Source organism: Protopterus annectens, chromosome 12.part0 (assembly GCF_019279795.1).
Source record: "Protopterus annectens isolate FY-2018-M chromosome 12.part0, PAN1.0, whole genome shotgun sequence".
NCBI lineage: Eukaryota > Metazoa > Chordata > Ceratodontiformes > Protopteridae > Protopterus > Protopterus annectens.
The window spans coordinates 1,411,958,321-1,411,981,550 of NC_056746.1; the positions used below are offsets into that span (position 1 = coordinate 1,411,958,321).

Below are 23,230 nucleotides of genomic sequence, written 5' to 3' on the forward strand. Positions count from 1 at the left end.
CCTCAGCAGAACTAGAATGAACTATACCTTGGCCAACTGGAATTTGGACTGATTTATGAAGTGATACATTTGCTCAAATCTAAAATTGGTCTAAAGTCCTTTTTCTTTTTTTGAGCACCAAAAAGAACTGTAAGTAGACCACGGATCATTCTTGGTCTGGTGGGATCTCTTGGATGACTTGATTTGCCAGCAGCCTCTGAATCTCTACCACTGCCTACTGTCTCTGATGCGGTGGAACATCTGGGACACATTTGTGACTGAAATTTGATAATTCTAAAAATGTAATGGCACAGCCTCTGGATATGACTCAACAACAAGTATCTGAGGTGATGGCGTCCCAAGTTAAGGTGAAGAGCCAAATGATGACCAACTGCCTCCAGAGCAAGACAGCCAGGCAACTCTCCAGATTGTTGGAAGAGCCCTCTGGAAAAAGCTCAGCAAAAGCCCTGGTTCTGCGGAATGCCTCTGCCCCAAGGGCATCGTTCATTATGGTTCTCCCCCATGCCACAGACAGAATCCTCAGAAGGAGTGTCCTGTGAATACTGCTACAATTTCCTACAGAACAGATGATTTCCCCTTTTGATTTCGTGAGAAGGCACGCTGAGGGGTAGCAAAATATATTCTGACAGCAGACAGCATCTTTCCATCTTGCTCATTCCTAGTAAGATTGTCTTTAATCTTTGGTGCAAATAAGGAGGAGACATCGAATGGGGTAATAAAGGATGCCTTGAAGCACTCCACGAAATTGCACAACCATAGTCAAATGTTGCCTCGCATGGTAATGCTAGTGCCAGCAGCTCAAAAAGCTCCATTGACTATTTTACAGATACGCCTTACGGAGGCATTGGCAAAAGACTTGATAGTGGGCAACTGAGTCTCCGGTGTCTTCTGAAACTCTGGAGACTGCTGAGTCTTAACATTCCTAGACACTTCAACCACTAGATCAGGCGGCATCCTTGTCAGGAGGGAAAGGTAATTAATTAGCTTAAAGCAAATGTCTCTGAGGCATAACAGGATTTCCCTAGGCATTCAAAGGCTCAAGACTCTCAGTTCAGGCGACAGACTAAAGAACTCTTCTCTAAGATTTCCTTCTTTGTAGCAGCCACCATCACAATCACATCCATGGTCAGACCCTTATTCCAGTGAAGCCAATACTTGGGGTGGGGTGAGGATTTTGTCAGGCTTCTTGGAGATCAGCTCTAACATGTCAGGTTCTTTCCACACCCTCTGAGACAACAGATCTGTTAGTGCATCCAGAGGGGAATCCACCCAGGTTGTGGATAGGCCCATGCCAAAGGCCTCCAAAAATACTGACTCCTCTGAACAAGGGGCTTTGATGGTCCAGCACCCACATTGATGAAGAAGTGCTAAGAAATCGACAAAGAAGGCATCATCGCGAGGTGACTTAGAGGATCTTTCTCCTTTCTCAAGGTCAGTATCCTTGGTGAGGGACTCATCACCGGGACTCCAGGTGCTTCCTCTTGCTGGACACTTCCCACTCCAGAAAAGCTGGAGGAGAAAGGAAAGAGGTAGGGGCCCAAGCAAGGGGGGTGGATTGAAGGCCAACCAGCATGGGCTGTCCCGTAGCAGGCAAACGACTGGCCACAGGCACAAATAAGAACGGAGAGAGGACACTAGCTGAAGAAGACCAAATTTTCTCCTAAGCAAAGAACATCCTCTCCTTGACATCAAAGATGGAGGTGGAAGCCAGCCACCCAGAAGTGACAGTCCCAGGATCTGAAGAAACCCAAGATGTGCCAGAACCCAGGAAAGCGACACCCAGCCCCACTGTCTAGACTGGAGGAAAGCTTTTGAAAGCAGATGCCCTGAGGGAAAGGGACAATTCTGAAGCTGGGATAGTTGAACCCGACCCACAGACAACAACCTCGATGCAATGGCAAGGTGGGGCTGGTAGCCGAATATGGTCATACACAATGAAATGTCATAGCTTGATTAATCTACTACTCATATTTCATGGAACACAATTTAGATTTTTTGTAGAAGTACTGAGACTAGCAAATAATGTAATAAAAACACAATGTAAATATTGTATATAGTTAAAGGTCTACATGTAATGCTTTGTTAAAGTGTTTATATGAGAAATACTGGTTGAAAATATTCTAAAAGAGAGTATCACATAAATTCCAATTTGTTGTATTTAGGAAACGTATAATTGTTGTGACATTTTATTTATTTAACATTTGTTTATTGGGAAAGTCCGACTGGGACAGAGCCCATTTTCAGTGGAGGCCTGGGGAGAAAAGATACATCCATGTCTTTGGAATGTGGGAGGAAACCCACTCAAACACAGGAAGGACATGCAGACTTCACACAGAAGGCACCCCAGCCAAGAATCGAACTGGAGAACCTCTTGCTGTGAGGCGACAATGCTAACCACCATGCCACTGTGCCTCCCAGTTTATTAAAAAGTAAAATATATTTGGAAAAAAAACATCAAATCATTCTGCAGTATGAAATACAGAATGCCAACAATGAGTAAAGTGCAAACTATTGCAGCTTTGCCTGAAAGTGTTATGCTTAAAATACTTGAGAAGGATGATTTTACAGCTGGGACATTTTAAGGGTATCCCTTGTTTTACTGGACTTAATTCAGAGGACATACAGAAAGAGCATCCCTTAGCAAGTTTATTGTGTTGGCATATTTTGCTTTGTATTTCTTGTGTTTTTTTTTTTTGGGGGGGGGGCGCTTTTTCTGTATCAGAATTTTATGATTTGCAATTTTACTACATAAACAGAGGGAAAAGTCAGTCATAAAACAGTGGATTGAGTTTTTAATGTATGAAGGGGAAGGCTGGCTTGGTTGTCTAGGAAGTCTTATCTACCATCAGTTACACTGTTTTCATGGATGACTACGGAAAAGGTTGTTGGCATCAATACAATGAAATAAGTGAATGCTAAGAACTGTTTGGGGCTATCAAGACATAGAGATCAATACCGCAAAGAGTCTGACAGTTGTTTTGCTGATATGCATCGATTTCCTTGTTTATAAATGCCATGCTTATTTGAAATGACAGTGAATAAGCATATAGCACACTTGATTATTAAATAACCTGGGGATCCTTTGTGTAATGAACCTATTTCTTGTAATCACAATAATCTAAGTGCAGTGCTTTTTCCAAATAAGTAATATAAAATGGAACACATAGCTTATATTTGAAGGAGGACAAGTAAAGCATACTTGCTTTATTATAAAACAGACTCATGAAACCTTGTAAATTTGACAACTTACAGATGTCCCTTATTAGACCCATTATAGAGTACAACACCCCGTTTGGTATGTACCTCACAAGACATCTGCAACAACTGGAAAGGCAACAGAAATACCTCACTAAAAGAATCATAGGTCTAAAGCAGATGCCCTATGCTGACCGTCTAAAAAAACTCCAGCTATTCTCTGTCGCATATCGCCTACTCAGAGGTGATCTCTGCTTAACATACAAGGCCATGCCAAACCCAGTGCTGTTGGACATGCTACCCTTAAAGAAATCCTAGTCTCTCAGAGCCACATGCTCCAGGGATCTAAACCTGGTCATCACAATGAACAAAACATGCTGGAGGGATAAGTTCCTGACCCAGAGACTCCCCATACTCTGGAATAGACTGCCCATACATGTCATGCTGAGCATCTCTTTGGCCCTCTTCAAAAGGAACCTTGACAACTGGATGGGAGACAGGAAATTCACACCTGGGATCACATCAGTTGCCCTGCTAGACAGGGGACTTGGGAAGTAAATATTCTGGGAAGAAATAGCCTGGGAATTATTATGGCTAGGCTTGTATAGGTCCTAGGGCCGACAGCTTAGTACCAACCTACGGACCTATGTCACATGATCAGTGTAAATTTCACAACTGCCAAACAGCTGAAAACATAATTTACCCAGTAAATAGTGAAAGAGGTCTAAAATTCCAATTAGCTGTATATTCACAAATAATACAGTGATGTCTTCATAGGTTCACAGGTGTGTACTAGGCTAATGGCCCTGCAGCCTTTACAAGCCTAGCCCATAGGACTACCCTGGAATTGTGCCACCCAACCTTAGTTCCCAGTGCCTCTGTCGAGTAAAGCCACTGGAGTGATCCCTGGGGTGAATTCTCTATTTCCCACCCACTCATCAAGATTTCTCTTGAAGAGGGCCAGTGAGGTGCTCTGTTTGACATGTATGGGAAGTCCATTCCATAGCATGGGCAGTCTCTGGGTTATGAACCTGTCCCTCCAGCATGTTCTGTTGATTGTGGTAATGAGGTTGAGGTCTCTGGAGCGTGTGGTGCAGAGGGATTGGGATTTCTTTAGATGTAGCATTTCTAACAGAGCTGGGTCAGACATGGCTTTGTAAGTCAAGCAGAGATCGCCTCTAAGTAGACGATATGAAACAGAGAATAGTTGGGGTTCTTCTAGTCTGTCCATATAGGACAAATGTTTAAGGCCAAGGATCCTCTTTGTGAGGTACTTTTGCGGTCTCTCTAGTTGTTGCACGTGTTTAAGTGAGGCACATGCCAAATGGGGCATTGTACTCAATGACTGGCCTAATGAGGGAAGAGTAGAGGGAGACAATGACCTCTTTCTTCCTGGATGCAAAACCCTTAGTAATGAGATGTGCCACATAGAAGGACTTTCTGACCACAGTGGCAATGTGGTGGTCAAAACAGAGGGAAGTGGTAATTCATGGGAACCGGGTTTCTCCAAAGGGGATGACAACACATTTTTGGACATTGAGCTTAAGGCCATGGTAATGATACAAGTCGTCAGTCTCAGTGAGGCCTTTCTGTAGGATGTCAACATCACTTGGAGAGTTAATAATAGCTCCCAACTTGCAATCGTTTGTGAACTCTGTCAGCCTTCATGTTGGCCTGGACTTCAGAGAAGTAGATACCAAACAGGAGAAGACCCAGGACCGAACCCTGTGGGACTCCAGTCCTGACTGGTTGGCAGTCTGACTTGGAGTCATCTACTTTCACACTTTGGGTTCTACCTGTGAGCCAGTTTGCAACCCTCCTAGTGATATAGGGGTTGGCGCCTAGCTTAGTGAGTTTTTCTATGATTCTTGAGTGGGGAATGGTGTCAAAGGCCTTGGCCAGATCAAGGTAGGCTGTATGAACCTCATTGCCTTCATCCACAACTCTGATGACTGACTCAAAGAAGTTGACCAAGTTGAGCAGACATGATCTACCTGTCACAAAACCAGACTGTGTGGGATCCAGAGTTTGGAGATTCACTATATCCTTGTTTATTAGGTCCATGATGATATGTTCCATAGCTTTGCATATCAGACTCATCAAGCTAATGGGGTGATAGTTCCCAGGGTCTGTAGTCGCTCCTCCTTTGTAGAGAGGGATGACTGCAGCAGTGCGCAATTCGGTACGGAGAAAGCCTGAGGTGAGGCTGTGATTGAACTGGGCACACAGGTGAGGTGCCAGTTAACTCTGTAGTTCATGTAGAACACAGGCAGGGATATTGTCAGGTCCCATATAAGCTGTATTCTTAGCCTTGGACAGTGCTGTTTTAACCTGTGCAGCAGTAATACTGAGTGCCTGGCAATCTACTGGTATTGTGACAGGTCCCTTGGTAGGGGGGAGAGAGGTAAAGTTGGCACTAATCTGTCGGCCAGTATAGTGGCAACATCTGTTGGGTCGGTATAGGAGGTACCATTGTGCAGTAGCTCAGAACAAATCTGGGTATTGCTGTGGAGATTCTTTACATAACTATAGAAGGCCTTGTGGTTGCCTTTACTATATGCTGCAATTCTGTTTTCATAGCTAGCTTTAGAGGATTTGATGAGGGATCTCGACTTTTTGTTGAGGCTGATAAGGGAGTTTTTCCAGTCTTGGGACTTCACCTTATTCCGCATCAGTTTTCTCCTCCTGTTGTAGAGTTTGTTTATAGCAGGGGACCACCAGATTGGCTTCCTTTTTTTGGAGGACAGCATGTTGGTTCTATTGGGTATGGCGAGATCCATGCATTTGTGTACATATTCGTACAGTGCATTGGTGTATGATTCGGCGGTCATGCAACTGATCGCCATTTGCATGAGTGCCGTGAAGTTAGCCACCTCTGTTTTTGGGAGCCCAAAATTTGCTTTGATGACATTTTTCATGGTGGTTGCTTTTGCAGTGGTGGGAGGGATGTGGATTTCCAAGGTGATTAGTTTGCAGTCAGATCTAACCAGGGAGGAGTTGACTATTGGTGTAGAGCAACGGTCGCGCATGTTAGCAATGATCTGGTCAAGGATGTTGCTACCTCTAGTGGGGGTAAGAACGAGCTGGTCCAGGGCAATGGAATTAATGAATTCCAGGAAACGTTGGGCAAGTGTACTGGTACATGAATAGTTTTCCCAGTTAATGGAGGGATAGTTGAAGTCTCCCAGTATGAGAGTGTTAGGTTGGACCTTAATATTCTCCAGGGTGCTTAGGAACATGGAGTCTGAGTCTTGGGACATAGTTGCGGACCTATAGCAGGCTACAACCTAAATCGCTGTCTTACCCAATGTTAGCTGCACCTGAAGTATCTCAGATGCATTATGCTGGTCTACAAATCTGGAGGTGTGTGCATTCTTTATGAATATGGAAACGCCACCGCCTTTGGTGCTTCAGTCCAAGTTCTGGGGCCGAAAGATGCAGAATTAGTTATAGCCTGGTAGTGCACGGGTGCTTTCTGCTGCCTTGAACCAGGTCTCTGTTATGGCATAAATGTTAATGTTCTCCATTTTAAGGAGTGCTTCGAGCGAGTGCATTTTGAGATTTAGACTTCTAGCCTTGAGCAGCATGACCCTCAGACTGCATTTGTTTGCAGCTCTTACGGTAGTAATTTGATCTTAGGAACACCACCTAAAAAAGGCACTATAGGGGTGGCATGGGCCTTGGCCAGTATCCAGAAGCCTAAGGGGTGACAGATGCAGTCTACCTCTGGCAAAACATCGAGGTCTGCTAATCATGTCATCCCAGGCAGATAGATACTGGATCCCCTTAGAATGACACCAGAAACTTAGCCAATTGTTGAAATCAATCACTTTCTGCTTGTACTGTGGTATCATTCTGGGTGATGGTAGCTCAGGGTTAGGGGCATACCCGCCTGGGCTACATAATCCGAGAGCTCCTCCATGTCTCTTTTCATGTAGTCCAAGGAGGTACGTCTCAGGTCATTTTACACCCACATGTACAATGACAGAGTCATACTTGTACCTGTTGTTGAGGGACCTGAGTGCATGCGTTATGTGACTGATCCTAGCACCTGAAAGGCAGCTGACTGTTACTTTCTCCTTATTCAACCTAGTGAGTGGGACATCAGTGTGCCTCACTATCAAGTCACCTATGACTAGTGTGTTGGGCATGCTGTTTTCTCTTAGGGGCTTTGGTTGAGTGGCACATTGTTTAGGAGAGTTATGTGTCTTGTGATTAGTGTTGTGTTGTGGTGGTCGAGTGCTTTTCTGCCTTGGAGGTCTCTGCTGTTTGGGTAGATTTTTGTTGAGAGCCTCCGTGAAGGTGGGTGTACAGTTTGTGTTTTTATGTGAAGGCAGTGCTGGAGTGTGTTCTGGAGGGCTATATGTTCCACGTGGTGTGGTGCAAGTGTTGACCTTCTCCTCTTGATCAGCTATTCCGGTCTTGGCTGGAGAGTGCGTGGTTTCCAATTTAGATATATAAGTGCATCTCTCGCAAGTCTGAGTGTTGGGAGGTAAAAGAAGGGGGTTGTCAGTGTACATGAGGCAGTTGCTACATTGCCTCATGATGCTCAAGTTCACCAGGTTACTAGGACAAAGCACAGGGAACTGGTGGGCATTAATAATAAGTACTGGAGCTGTTTCCTCGTAGAACGTTTAGTACTGGTAGCACTTGTTTGCTACAATAACTGCTACAAGAAGTCTGGTAAAGTGCTTGATTAATAAGCTAGTAAAAGTGCAGGAGAGGAGCGAACTAGTAGATCTAAGGGAAACACTGAAGACCAGACTTTGACATCACTCAGAAGCTTAGAAACAGTCCTGGATACAGCAAATTTGTATCTGGACTAGACTAGTTACAGGAAAGGTGGGAAACAAGCGCAAACACCAGCTTTTAAACCAGAAAAATGAAAGAGATGCACAAACTGCCCAAACGGCCAACAAACTACAATTTCTGGGCCAGAAACCAACCCTCCTGTGGTAGATAGGCTACCTAGTGCTTACCACTCCGACTGATAAGCTAGAAGGCTTCCCTCCAACACAGAAAGGCTTGGTGGGCTCAGAAGCTTACATACAGTCCTGGATATAGAAAAATCTGTATCTGGACTAGACTAGTTACAGGAAAGGGGGGGAAGCGCAAACTCTGGCTTTTAAACCAGAAAGTTGAAAGAGATGGAAAAACTGCCCAAACAACCGATATACCAGATAGCCAAAAACCACTCCTCTTGTGGTAGATAGGCTACCTAGTGCTTACCACTCGCACCGATAAGGTAGAAGGATTCCCTCCAACACAGAAAGGCTTGGGGGGATCAGAAGCTTACAAACAGTCCTGGAAACAGCAAATCTGTACCTGGACTAGTCTAGTTACAGGAAAGGCAGGAAACAAGCTTAGAATTTAGATTTTTTTTTTTTACAGAAAAGCAGCTAAAATAGCACTAAAAACAATTCAAGTGCAGTGAGCGTGTAGCAGTATTAAAGCAAGTACAGTTTAAATAAATGCAATTTATTCAAAATGTATTCTGAACTGAATTCAATTATTGTTTTATTCAACTCCGAACAGTTAAAAAGTGGCAAAAATATACTTATCAGCTGAGAAGCACACTCAGTCAGAACACAGGGAGGCTGTAGCAAAGTTTTTTTTTTTTTTTTTTAGTAAAGTGGAAAGGGAGAAAGGAGGAGCAGAAGATAATTCAAGGTTAAGAAACTAAGTGGGTTGGCCTTCTTAGATGTTCTCTCTGTATTAGGTAGAATGAGCTAATGACACTAGACTGGGAGGCGTGTCCCAGATCAAATTTACAGTAGGGGCGGGCAACTGCAAAGCACTAACTAGGCCCAGAACACAAGCCTGAATATAGATAATGTTCCAGCTACTACCTAACACTACTTAGGCAGAAAACACTACATAAATGTTTATCACAGGAGAAAAACAGCAGTGAGCCTTTAAATGAAAGTTTTAAGCAGATAAAGGACCAAGGAGACTCTAGAGAATGCTTTTAACTGCAAACAAACCAGTTATATGATACACTCCTTGCAGGAAATAAAAAAAAAAACAAACACAAACAGATGTTTAACAAGTGGAGAAAATTTCCAGTTAATACTTCACACACAGTGAAACTAGCTAGAAAAGATTTACAAACAGTGTGATAGTAAATACCATATTTATCAAGCCTTGTGAGGCAGACATTTTTAGTACAACTGTGCAGATTAGTTTATAGCTATAAAATACAGTAACAAGTATGCAGCAGACAATAAAAGTGCTATAAATATCTATAAGTAATAACTAGTAAAAATAAGCAAAAAACAGGATACTTAAAGTTATATATCACAGATCAGAGTTTTGCTCACTGCCCTTCCTCTGATTAGCTCTGTGTAAAATGGCAGAAACACTCGCAAGGTACCTCTTATGTAACAGAAAGTTGAAACTTGAAACAACTTTAAAAAAAAGCTCGAAAGAACCAATGAGGTGCTTACTCCAAGCCGTAGTCCTGGTAACCCCAATCAGCCAATGACCATAAACATTACACTCTCACTGAAATGCAAAATAGTTTCTGCTAAACTAAGAAGGCCTAGAACATGTGCTCAGACACACAGCCTCTGCAAACAACCAACTAGGCCCAGAACACAAGCCTGGATATGGGACAATGCTCCACCTACTACTTAGGCAGAAAACACTACAGAAATGTGTATCACAGCAGAAAAACAGCATTGAGCCTTTAAATGAAAGTTTTAAACAGATAAAGGAGCAACGAGACTCTAGAGAATGCTTTTAACTGTAAACAAACCAGTAATATGATACACTCATTGGCAGGAAACCAGAACAAACAAACACAAACTGATGTTTAACAAGTGGAGAAAATTTCCAGTTAATACCTCACACACAGTGAAACTAGCAAGAAAAGATTTACAAACAGTGTGACAGTAAAAACCTTATTTATCAGGCCCTGTGAGGCAGAAATTTTTGGTTACTTCTGATATGGCTTACTCATATGCAACACTGGTTAACCTAAATGGCTTTGCCACAAAATATAAAGGCCAAATGTTTTGAGCTGAACACTTCCAAAAGAAGCAGATGTTTATGAAAACAAAAATACTCTGAAACTTAGTAGGTTTCAAACCCGGTCTTACTAAACCTTTATGACTTGATTTCAGAGATTCCTTGAATATCACACACACACACACACACTCTTAGGATGACACTTGCACAGTCTTGCAGTGAGACTACATAATTTTAGGGAGTGCAGCAATTCTCAGAAGAACCTCTCTAAAATCTTAGTATTACATGCAAACATTAAATTAAAACATCAGATGTTGCCTGTGTTGGGGGCATAGAGGGATAAAGCCCTAACTACGGCCCAGGTGATCCAAATTCAATTAGCAGTTCAACTGCTTGACACCACCAGCATGGAGGATGGGTGGGCTTATTTTGGGGGCAGAGGGAAAATCACAATGATGAGGCAGAACTCTGTTCTAGCCCTGGTATAGGTCAAGGACAGAAGCAATTGCTGGGCTGGGAGCAGCAGAATGACCAAAGAGGTATAGCAGCGCTAGGGCTCAAGTGGGATATATCCTCAGAGGCCATGTTTCCATACCTGCCCGTCCTTACACAGGTAATGTCAGCACACAGGAAGGTAGTGACATGAAAAAAACTGTGACATACATTTTACTTGTTAAATGACCAATTAAAGAAAATAAATCTGAAAAGCAAACTTTGGCAATTCTGAAATCATCATCATCATCATCATCAACCCCCTGTTTCTCATTTTCTACATGGGGTTGGGTATTGTGTCAATTGTCGCCATCACTTTCTATTCTGTGCCACTTTCCTGCCTTCTTCATCACTTATGCCTGACTATAGCAGGTCTTCCCTCACACAATCCATCCACTTCTTTGCTGGACACAATCATTTCCTCTTGCCTTCTTCCTGTCTCTCCCAAATCATCTTCACCAGATTATCTTCTGATTTTCTGCACATGTGCCCAAACCACCACAATCTGTTCTCTTTTGCCTTTTTTTAAAATTAGAGCTACTTTGGCTTCTGCTCTTAAGTCCTCATTTCTTCTTCTGTTCCATAATGTGCATCCTACCATCCCATCTCAGGCACTTCATCTCCATCACCTCTAGCTTCTTCATCTGCTCTGCCTTTACTGCCCAGGTTTCTGTACCATACAGTAGCACTGGTCGCACCACTATTTTGTACACCTTACTTTTCACCTTCTTTGGCATTCTTCTGTCATACACAACACCTTACACACTGTGGCATTTGGCTGTAGCCCCTCTGATTCTAGCTTTGACCTCCTCATTCAGACTTCCTTTCTCTTCAACCACCCCTCCCAGATACTTGAAGCTGTTAACCTGTTCCACTTATCTTCCCTTCTATCTAAATTCTCAGCTTCTTCTGAACTCCAACATTTGCTGCCATTACAACTGTCTTGTTTGTGCCTTCAGTTTTACCCTCCATTCCCCTATTATTTGCTGAAGTTCTTGCTCAGAGTCTGCCTGTAATGCCACATTGTTTGCATACAGCATCTTTGTTGATCTACCACCTCTGACCTGTCAGCTAATGTAGTCCATCACAGGTATGAAATGCACTGAGCTCAGGGCTAAACCCTGCCGCACACCTACTCCCACTGGGAACTCCTCTATGAAATCAAACACTGTCCGTACTTGAGTCACTGGGTCTTTTACATAGCCTGCACTAATTCCACCAATGTTTCTGGAACTTCAAAACACCATAGGACCGCCCAAATCAGCTTTCCTGGGACCTCGTCATATGCTTTCTCCAAGTCTAAGAATGCCCAATTGGACTCTTTTCTCATCTCTAACTTCTTCTCAACTATCTGTCTCACTGCAAACATTGGGTCAGTTGTGCTGCATCCTGATCCAAATACAAACTGCTCATCTCCTGACTTACTTTCTATTACTCCCTCATTTATCAGTTACCCTCTTCATAACTTTCATGCAATGTGACAAGACTTTGATACCTCTGTACTGCCCACAGTTGTCTATTTTCTTGTACACTGGCACAAGTATGCTTATTTTCCAGTTATCCGGGATATGTTTTCTCTCCACACTGCTGTGAGTAACCTCAGGAGCCATTTCTCCCCTATCTCACCCAGCATCTTAATCATATCTACTGCGACATCATCTGAGCCTACTGCTCTGCCTGACTTAATTTTCCTTATTGCTGTTCTAACTTCTTCTACAATGGGATCCTCCTCTTCTCTCACTGTAGGCTGTGCCTGAGACAGTACAGCTTCTGTGGGACTTTTGTTCATTCAGAAACTGCTAGAAGTACTCCTTCCATCCACCTCTGATGTCTTGTGGATTAGTCAGCAGGTTGTTGCTGACATCCCTTATGAAGGGTGCCCGGCTTATCTTCTTTATTCTTCTGTCTTTGCCTTGCGACCTGATATAGTTTCTTTGAGCCATCTACTGACTTACCTTCTAGAAGCTAGTAGAGTGTCTCTGATGCCTTGTGTTTTGCTAATGCATCTCCTTTTTTAGCTTTTTTGTTAGGCAACCAGTATTTCTTGGTTCGTCTTTTCTATCTACCACTATTTCCTGCACTCCTTGTTTCATTTGATGACTTTCTAAACTTCTGTATTCCCCCACCAGCTTTCTTTATGTATTTATCTCCATACCTAGCTCAGCCACATACCTGTTCTGTAGTCCTCACACATGCTGTTTTGAGGTGCTGTCATTATTCTTCAACTTCACTTACTTCCTCTTCTTCTTGAGATGCTTGAGCAAGGAGTAATTTCTTGAACTGTTGTGCTTTCTCTCCAGTCAGTTTCCAGGTCTTCAGCCCGGTCTCTGCTGACCTTAGAGCCTTCTCTGACCACTGCTTGCAAGTGATTGTGACAACTAGTGGTTTATGCTGTAGGCCGTTTCACTAGGGATGACTTTGCAATCGGTGACTCTACCCCTGTGCTCTTTCTTTACTAGGAGGAAGTCTACCTGCTTTGCATGTTGGCCACTCTTGTATGTGATCGATCTTGAGACTGTCTCTTTCTGAGCCATGTGTTGGTTTCTACCAAACCATTTGCCATACAGAAGTCTAAAATGGCATCTCCTTCTTTATTCTTTTTACCCCACCCATGTGGACTCATGCAGTCCTCATATCCTGTTATGTCTGTCCTAATACGTGCATTCCAGTCACCCATTAACATCAATTCATGCTGCAAAAAATGCAATATCCACAAGTCCATCAAATTACCCAAAATACGAACTGTCTGTATTACTCCAAATACGACAACAGATTATTTTTATAATTCCTGTAGAATTCATCAGCCCTATTAAGGAATATGTAGTGTCAGGGAGAGGTAATAAATATACTCCACTTTGGTTAAAGATGGTGTATTTGTTTTTAATGTAAATAATGTAAACATTGCTCTCAATAATAAAAATGAAAATAATGTGAATTACATGAACAATAATTTGAACACACAGGAGGGAATTAGGGTTGGTTTTACACCATATTTGACATTTACTTACCACCAGGGCATAATTTGGTTGAAACAATGTATAAATGACACATGGGAAATGTTTAGAAACATGGCAGTTAAAACAGACGTCTTCCAAAACAGAATAAAATTCAGTTTTAGAAGAAATAAGAATATTAAGAATATCACTGAGAGGGATAAAACTATTTGGAGTGTAGGCACTAAAAAACATGGGACTTCTGCTTGCGGTAGATGTGCACAATGCTGTTATATTGCTTGACTGAAGGAGGTCAGAATTTCTAGTTTACAGGCCACACTTAGAGCTAAGAAATATCACAGCTGTTATTCAAAAGGGGTGGTGTACTTAGTATTCTGCAAAGTTTGCGGATGCTACTATATTGGGAAAACTGAACGCCACCTCAGATCTAGAATATATGAGCATATTAGGAACATCAATATACACAATGATAATAATGCACTATTTAGAAATACTTTGACATGCAAACAAGCTGATTTTAAGTTCTGGGTGTTGGAAGAAATTGCATACCCAGAAGAATATAGGGAAATGATCTGACAACTAAGATTAGATGCATGTAGTGGTAAGGGACTCAATGACCACATTTCCATTAGTCCAGCATTAAAATTATTGGCAATGGACCCCAAGAGGCACAAAATGACAGTAACAACAGAAAATAGGATAAAATAAGGAATACATATTTTTTTACAATGAATCTTACAATTAATTTTATAATTAATTTTATAAACAATTTTATGAATTTTGATGAATATAATTTCTTACAACAGTATACAAATTCATGGAGTATTTATTATTCAACATTTAGCGTTTTAGGAATTTCATTATCAATTTTATTATTATATTTCTTATTTTTTCATTATGTATCAACTATGCATTTTTTCCAATATTTTATATGGGGCATCCCAAGATATTTTTAGTATTTAATACCATTAGGTTATTTATAAGATTTATAGGATTTATATAATATATACATGTGTACATTAAAATTGTTGATTATTTTCTATTCTTGTTTAGGATAATTTTCAACAGATACCATTTTGTGTATTTTAGGAATTGATTTTAATAATTTTATGTAACATTGTTGGTCTAGTTTGCCCAGTTATATATAAAATATTTTATAGTAATATTCATGCATCTGTTTTGGCAGCGTTGTTTACTACTACAGTCATTTTTTGGTATTTTCAGCATTAGCTAGGCCTTTTAAGAATGTTATTAGTGCAAAACAATTACATAATTAATGATGTTAATTTTGTTCAACTAAATGAGTGATACTTATTGGTTATAAAAGGATGGTTTTTATAAGGTAACTGGATTCTGAAGAAGTTTCCGTACGGAGATGAAAGCGCTAAATCAGTTACTTTTCTAATATTGTTCTAATATTGTTCGTTTTTATTATTTTTTATTTTGTATCTATGTAAGACAATAAATATTTATTCCATTTTTTAACATTTAATACAGACAGTTGACAGCCTTTATTGTGTTGGAGCAGCGTTGATGGACATCAATTCATGTTGCCCTGCTTTATCTAGTAGGCCCTGCAACTACTGTCTGAATGCACACTTTTTCACTATCACAACCCTGCTGTAGAACATAGGCTGAGAATATGAATACTGCTCTATCATTAAGCTAGAGTCTGACTGCCATGAGTCTGCCACTAATTCTGATCACATCCCTCATTGTCTTCTGAAGCTTCTCCCTCACCACAATTCCCACACCACTTCTAGCGTGTCCTTCTCCTCCTCCTGAGTAGCATGACTCTGGATTCCACACCAAGTGGTTTTGCTGAATTGCCCTTCTATCCTGTCTCCTGGATACATACGATATCCAACCCCCTCCTTACCATAATGGCATTCACTTCCAAGCTGTGTCATGTCAGTGAACCTACACTGAGTGTTGCATATCTTATTCATGTTTAGCAGGTTGATTGGTTTTACATCCAGCTTTCACTGAACAGAGTTATCCCAGGTAACTCAAGCTGGGCAACTGGACACCTGCTGGCCAGAAACTTATTGACCCAGGGCTGCTGGGATTTATGGCAAGCACACGCTGGCCAAAAGCAGCACCTACTCCCCTCTTACCATTAGCATGGATCCCTATTACAGGTTGGAGTAGGCTGGGTCCTCAACCCACTTATCACTGGCAAATACCAAAGCATATTTGGTGACATTATTCAACATGACCAAATCACCTACAAACATATTTTACACTGTTGTGTAGCTAGCCCTACCACGGCAAGCAGTCTGTGATCCATATTCTCCTATCAAGAAGATACTGTGCACCACAGTACATACACAAAGCGGTTGGTTTATACCACTCTTCCCCCATAGAGCACCATGTTGAGTCTCTGCTTCTGAAATCTAATGAAACATATCTTTATTTTAAAATTTTATAAATATTTACCAAGAAAAATATCACCTTGGCAAATATACCTTCACAAGATTCTAAGGCTATACAATTAGTTGGACAATTTATACAAGTACAATTAACGTAAAAGGTAGAACAAATAAAATGTATCCAGTGAGAAAATAAATAGATGCTACAAAAATATTTTCTTTGTAACTCATTACTAAGACCTCTAAACTGCAAGGTTTTACATCTAAAAATATACCAGGTTTCCTTCTGTAAAAGGATTTTTGAAACATAATAAAGATGTTCACCCCATATTTTGTACACAACAAAAACCTGATTTGATGCATGCTTTTATTGGAAATGGGTTACAGTTGGGGTATCCAGTGAGATATTCCTTATATCCCGAAGACATTCCAATCCACATGCTTGTAACAGATGTTTGCTCTGTCCTATACAAAGGAGACTACATGAACATTTCAGGGAGTAGACTGTTGCCTTCTGACAGCACTCTAAAATCTGTGGTGGTTTAAAAGAATCCTCATTTGTCATCTGACTAGTTCTGTGGTCTACAAAACTGCAAACACTAAAACCTTTACATGCTCCAACTTTAATTCTTTCTTTTAAAAATTCTCATGTACATCACCCTATCCATAACACTAGGAGAATTACTGTATGAAAATGTAAGTACATAGTTCAGTTTTGCTCTTACAACATCATTTGATTGCATTTTATTTATATACCTTCTCAAAATATGGGTGATTCTCTCCATAAGCGAGGAATAAAATGTAGCAAAAATATTTCATGACTTTCTAAAAGAACATTCTGCTTACTAGAATTAACCTGTATTTGAGTAACATCTGCTTTTTTAGTACGGCCAAGAAAAAGGCTCCTGTGTGTATAGGATTACACTGCAAGCACCCACTCCAGTTCACCTCCAGCACATTGCTCTCCATTCCCTTCCCCACAGATATTGGAGTTCCATCTGAGGGACATCACCAGACCAAGTGATTCTCAAGGTCCCCATCCCTCCCTGTACTGGTCCCAATGTAAAGGAGGATGAGATAGTACCATGATTGAAAATAAGAGCAAGTGGAGGAGTACCTGGCTGCCAATCAGAACTACCACTCCTAGAAACCCCTCTCCCCCCAAAAAATGTAAACATCAGATGGTAACCTTCATTCTCAGATTACCTGTTTAATACAGCTCATGGCTGCAGGGGACTCAGAGCCTATCCTGGCACTCAAGGTGTGCAGGACAGTAAAACCTATCCCAGATGGGGTTGCTAGTCCATCATACGAAGCGTATACGTGCAAATGCACGCATGTAGACACACAGCACCGCGCGCGTATACATACATACATACATACATACATACACACACACACACACACACACACACACACACACACACACACACACACACACTCTCTCTCTCTCTCTCTCTCCTTTTCTTAAACCTGGCATGTAGTTTGGAGGATCAACATTTAACCTACAGCATATGTTTGGGATGTGGGAGGGACATACAGCACACACTAGAAACCCATGAAGACAAAGAGAGGACACACAGACTCTACACAGAATGCCCCAAACTGGAGAAATGTTATCAGGCAGGAGCACTAACTGCTGTGCCTCATTTCCCCTCAGTAAGCAGTAACTATTTAAATACTGCAAACAATAACACACAGAAAGGAGCACACCTATAAATAACACTGTTCTGTCTTGTGATAAGTCCAACAGTTCTGGCATTTAAAACAACCTTCCAACAACTTCCACTGCAGGAAAACAGCTGTTAAAACTGTCATTCAGTAGAATTAAGTAAGTGAGGTAAGTACTTACCACTCCTTGTTGATAAAAGTGTGGAGCTAGCTCAAGCAACCAAGAAGGTTCAACCAAAGTGATGTCTCTCATGAAATACTTTGAAGTCTGGATTACCTCATTGAAGACAACCCTAAAACAAAAAGACACAAATAAACATTAACAGTAGATGCAGCCAACCTGGTTTATTACATTGGTTCATAGGTCTGTAAATTAGAAAACAAGGCGTGACAACAGAGACATCAAAAGAAGCTCGGTCAGTCACAGTGTATGCTAATGACCTTACAATGAGCTGCAGTGTATGATAATGAGGCAAAACAAAATGGATCAGCAATTCTGAAAAACATAAATGTCATGCAATGACATACATCACAAGGTAATGTTAGGGGATGCTACAGCTTTAGTGATTGTGTATCTGCGGAAGGCTTTTACTGCTGTTGTCATGCATGACATCATCCTCGGAGATGCAGGGTCATAAGGCCACACTTAACATTTCATGGACTCCATGACAACAACATGTAGACTAGTGCATTGTTGATAAGGACACCATGCAAGAAACTGTGGACATGTGTCAGCCTCATCTGAAGCCCAGTGGGAGTCATGGAGTACCTAACCAATAGGAATATTAGCTACAGGGATCTTTCAGTGACCTACTACAGCCAAAGTGGGGATATCTCAAGCATCTGCCTCAAGAACACTCCTTCACTCAATCAATATAATGTAATGACAGACTCAAAGCTTTTATCAAAAAATTTTAAAAAATAAATTACCTGATGACCAAGTGAAATTAATTGATAAACCTGTGTCAATGTTTGAAATTCAAACTCAAATTAACAAATTAAAACCTAACAAGGTACCAGATAATGATGGAATTATACCATAACTCTGAATGTTACTCCCTAAAGAAGGCTTAAACATATTACACAAAGTTTTTTCTACAATTAAAACAAAAGTTCCTCCCTTCTAGAAATACACTCTTATCTCCCCAATTTTAAAAACGACAGAAATCCACCTGAATGCTCTTCGTACAGACCAATTTCACTTTTAAATATAGATTATAAATTATTCATGGCAATTCATACTAATAGATTAAAATATATTTTACCTTCCATGATTAATGAGGATCAAACTGGTTTTATTCTAAATAGAAATTTTTATGACACTATCAAAAGAATAATCACAGTGATTGACTATGTAAACAAAACAAAAGAGAATCGTAACATTAATGAGTCTAGACATTAATAGTGCTTTTGACTCTGTGAACTGGACATATCTTTTGTTAATCTTACAGGAATGTAATTTTTCAAGTAATTTTACACATCTTATAAATCTTTATGACAGTTGTTATGCATACATTAAAATATGTTAAAATAGCTACTTTTACTTCTGACTCAATACACATTTTGAAGGGAACTAAACAAGGATGTCCTCTTTCACCCCTGCTTTTCACTCTAATTATGGAACCTTTTGCTAATTTTATTAGGTCAAATTTAACATAAAAGGCATTAGCATAAACAAATTTGATGTCCAAAATCCAATTATTTGCTGATGAAATTCTTCTGACAATGAGTGACAGTGACAGTTCCCTTTCTGCTGTTTTTTAAGGCAATGGATGAGTTCCAAAAAATTCTGGTCTCTCCTTTACTGATAACAAAACAAAAATACTACCCATAAATACCAATATTGATTCGATAAATGATAGATTTGATAAATACATTGTCAAAGACAGAAAAATGAACTATTTAGGGATAATTATTTCCTGCATTTCCATCAAATGTCCACTGCCCACAATATCATTACTAATCCAGAAAACTGTCCTGCACTACAAAACCTCATCCAGCCATACTCTAACCTCAGAACACTATGATCCACAGATAAAACCCTTCTTTCAGTCTCTAAATCTTATAACAGCTTTGGAGATGCCCTTTATTCTAACTATACTTCCAAAGTCTGGAACACCATCCCTCAAAACATCCTTAACACTACCAACTCCACTAAGTTCACACAACTTCTTAGGACTTACCTAAACAACAACTGGAAGTGCTGTTGCACTCCCCTCTGCTAGAGTACACTCACACTGAACACCCAGAAATCATTCTTTCTTCCTATATGACATTCATCTTGCACCTACTATTATATGTAGTCATATTGGCAGCAGTTTGTACCTGAATGTATGTATTAATTGAAAACCCAGACTGTAATGTAATTACATGTACAATTTTAAACATTTTCTGCCTCTCTTTAGATAGTTCATGTAACAAAACTGTCCTAATTGTACTGTCTTATCTGTCTCTCAATGTATTTTTCTTATTTGTACTTTTCTGATTGCATTTCTGTGGAGCTTTTCTCCCCGGGCCTCCACTGAAAATGGGCTATCAACCCAGTCGGGCTATCCTGGTAAACAAATGTAAAATAAAATAAAATAATAATTGTAACAGATAACATTAAAAGTACAATAAATTACAATTATACTAACAGCATAATCAGTATAAAGAATCTAATAAATAAACGGAACATTTTTTTCTTCACAAAGGAAGAAAGACCATCTATAATCAAAATGATTATTTTACCAAAAATCTCATATGTTATTCAGTCATTATCTTTACCTCCACCTAAAACATGTATTAAAGAATTTAGTACATTAATTTTAAAAATTTCTTTGGTTCCCCAATAAACCAAGAATTGCCTTAAATCATCATATAAGGGACTGGACAGCAGGAGGGATTGGATTACCAGACCCAGAATTATAGTCTTTATATAATATATAAAAACAATATCTCTTTGGGTAAATATTTACACAACCAGGTGGAAAGAGTTTCTAGGATGCCTTTTTATAAAATTTAAGCATAACATAAACTCTAATCATAATCTTATACTACACAATAGTTTACATTGGTTGTTAAAAGATTACATTTCAGAAAAAGTCACCAGAAAATTGGATTTTATTTTACTTCTACTATATTAAATACCTTTAGAAATTTAATTTATAGAACTCCAACATATAAGGCATGAGTTTTTATTCTTTTCTCTGTAGCATACACTCAAAATAATATATTCACTTCTAAGTTAGACACAATGATTACATTTAAAGAAAAAGTCGAATATACTGGTTTCAATTAACGAATAACAAAAACTGCATTCTGCTGATTATATCTCAAGTAAATAGGATTTAAGCAAAGATATGCCATTGGATCTACAATCTTGCAGACAATATGCAGAAGGTAAAATTAAGTTGATGCAACTAAGGGTAAGAGTTCTTATCCCAAAATTAACTGAATTTTTAATACTATTAATACAACAAAACACATTGGAGAGGGTCTCTTACCCAAATTATGTAGAATGGTGAGGAAAGGAAAAGTTGCAATGACAATTATTGGAACTATTTTACTTATATTAATAACAGATATCCAGATGAAGAGGATAAAAAATAATTTTTAATATCTTGCAAACAGCCAATTTCTTCTCTTAGATGGAAACTCTTTACTTGGAAATTCTTGCACAGATTTTTCATCATACTTCATAAAATTGAATTAATGTTTAAAAAGAAGAAAGTCTGTTGGCGATGCAAACAGGAGCTTAAAGCAGATTGGCAACACATATTCTTTGACTGTGTCTTACTTATACCTTATTGGAATAACATTAATCTTTTTCTAAGGCTTTATTTGGGGACAATTTTGTTTTAACCAAGTCATTAATTCTTTTTAATATCCCTATTCCTGTTTGTGTTAAAAGAATGAAATACCCTCTTTTATGGTCCATTTTAGCAATTGTGAGGAAAGTTATAACCAGAAATCTGAAGAATGAAGCTATACCCACTTTCAAAGAATTCACAAATATTGCAACCAAAGAATGTCATCTGGAAATTATCACCATTAAATCAAGATCTACTAGAATCACCTCTTATTATAATATGTGAACAACTTTCAAGGAAGTGCAGGATTGATTGTTATGTCAAGGAAGCTTCTTTAAATGTAGAGTTCTATGGTTTGCAGCTGTAGCTCTTGACACTGCAAGGTTCAATGTTACACCACTCCATCTGCAATAACTTCAGACTCTTCTCATTATAGCTGCTCTAGCAGCAAGGCTCCTCAACATGTCACTTCTGTAACTACAGCATTATCTGGGAAGTAACTGCCTGGTTTGTAGACTTAGCTAGTATGTCAGAGCACATGAAGTAACTGCAAGGTTCTTCAGTATGTCACTGTGATAACTTTGGGGTCATCTGGTAAGTGCAGCTGTTCTAACTGTGGGGTTACTTTGTAAGGCACTGCAGCTGCTATAAATCCAGACGTCTCTGTTTTTTAAACTCAGCTCCAGTCTACAACAGAAGGCCACAAAGATATCTCATGACAGACCTCAATGTGTCAGTGTCCCTCCCATTACAAAAGTAGGGTGAAATACTAGCTATGTAAAAAGGAAGTGTGTGCTTTAATCATGTCAACCTGTGTAAGAGGAAAACTGAAACACCATCAAATCCACTAGGAATAGCACAGCTTACCATTCTGGAGGTTTTTCACCATACAGAACTGATGATGGATGAATATGCAGTTCATAATCATCCCGAAGTGTCCTGCAAAACAAAAGATGCTTCTTAATTACAGCTGCTGTTGCCCTATTTAAGTAAGAATAATCCAGTTACTGAGTAAACTGTATAACTTACAACAAGCTAAAGGAACTTTTACAATCTGCTCATGGGCAAAAACAACAAAGACAACCGTCTAGTCATCTTAAACAACGTCAATGAATAGGGCTCTGGAAAAACAGTTATATGCCTGGGGCCTATAAACGAAGGGATGAAGACAACATAACCTTTGAAACAGCTCTCCTAGTGATACTGCAGTGAGACCACATGGATAAGGTACAGAATGTCAAGTGCACAGCAGTGCAGGCAGGTCTCCAATGTCATATAATCTATACATCATAATAGCTGAATGACTGCAGTCTCAGAGCTTTATGTGCTACATGTCATAACACCTGCAGAGCCAAAACAAGGCAGAAAACATCTTTAGTTTCAGGATGAAAGGCCAAGTCCTTCCTCATTCTGCCTGAACCCACAGTAAGTCTGAGCAAGGAGGGAGTTATGAATGCCAGCAAAGAATGAAAGGAGAAGGTCTATACAAACAAAGTAACATGAAGTGAGCCTAACAAAAAAAAAAAAAAAAAAAGAAAAGAAAAACAAAGCAGTCTACTGTGTCTTCACTCCAGTTTCAGACTTTACTGTTATAAAAAAAGATTGCTACATTAATAAAACAGTGTTTTTGCAAGGTGCTTTGTGTGTGCTAATTTTGGCATTAATTTAGTTCTTTGGTTTCACTCTTCTTCTATTTTATCTAGTCCACATATAAGTAACCATATAAATGTACGTTAATCATGGTATGGGTGCAATATGCAGTCAGGAAAACAACAGACATTGTCTC

The 23,230-nt window shown here is 39.7% G+C and overlaps 1 protein-coding gene across 1 annotated transcript in view; it reads right to left on the bottom strand.

Moving 5' to 3' along the window:
* Nucleotides 1-23,230, bottom strand: part of DHX35 (DEAH-box helicase 35) — an 844,978-nt gene that overhangs the window by 83,269 nt on the left and 738,479 nt on the right. Inside the window, exons 20-21 of the mRNA XM_044090458.1 lie at nucleotides 22,312-22,383; nucleotides 17,835-17,946 (exon numbers count right to left, since the gene is read on the bottom strand). Coding sequence (XP_043946393.1) covers nucleotides 17,835-17,946; nucleotides 22,312-22,383 — 184 coding nt within the window. The remainder of the gene's footprint in view (nucleotides 1-17,834; nucleotides 17,947-22,311; nucleotides 22,384-23,230) is intronic.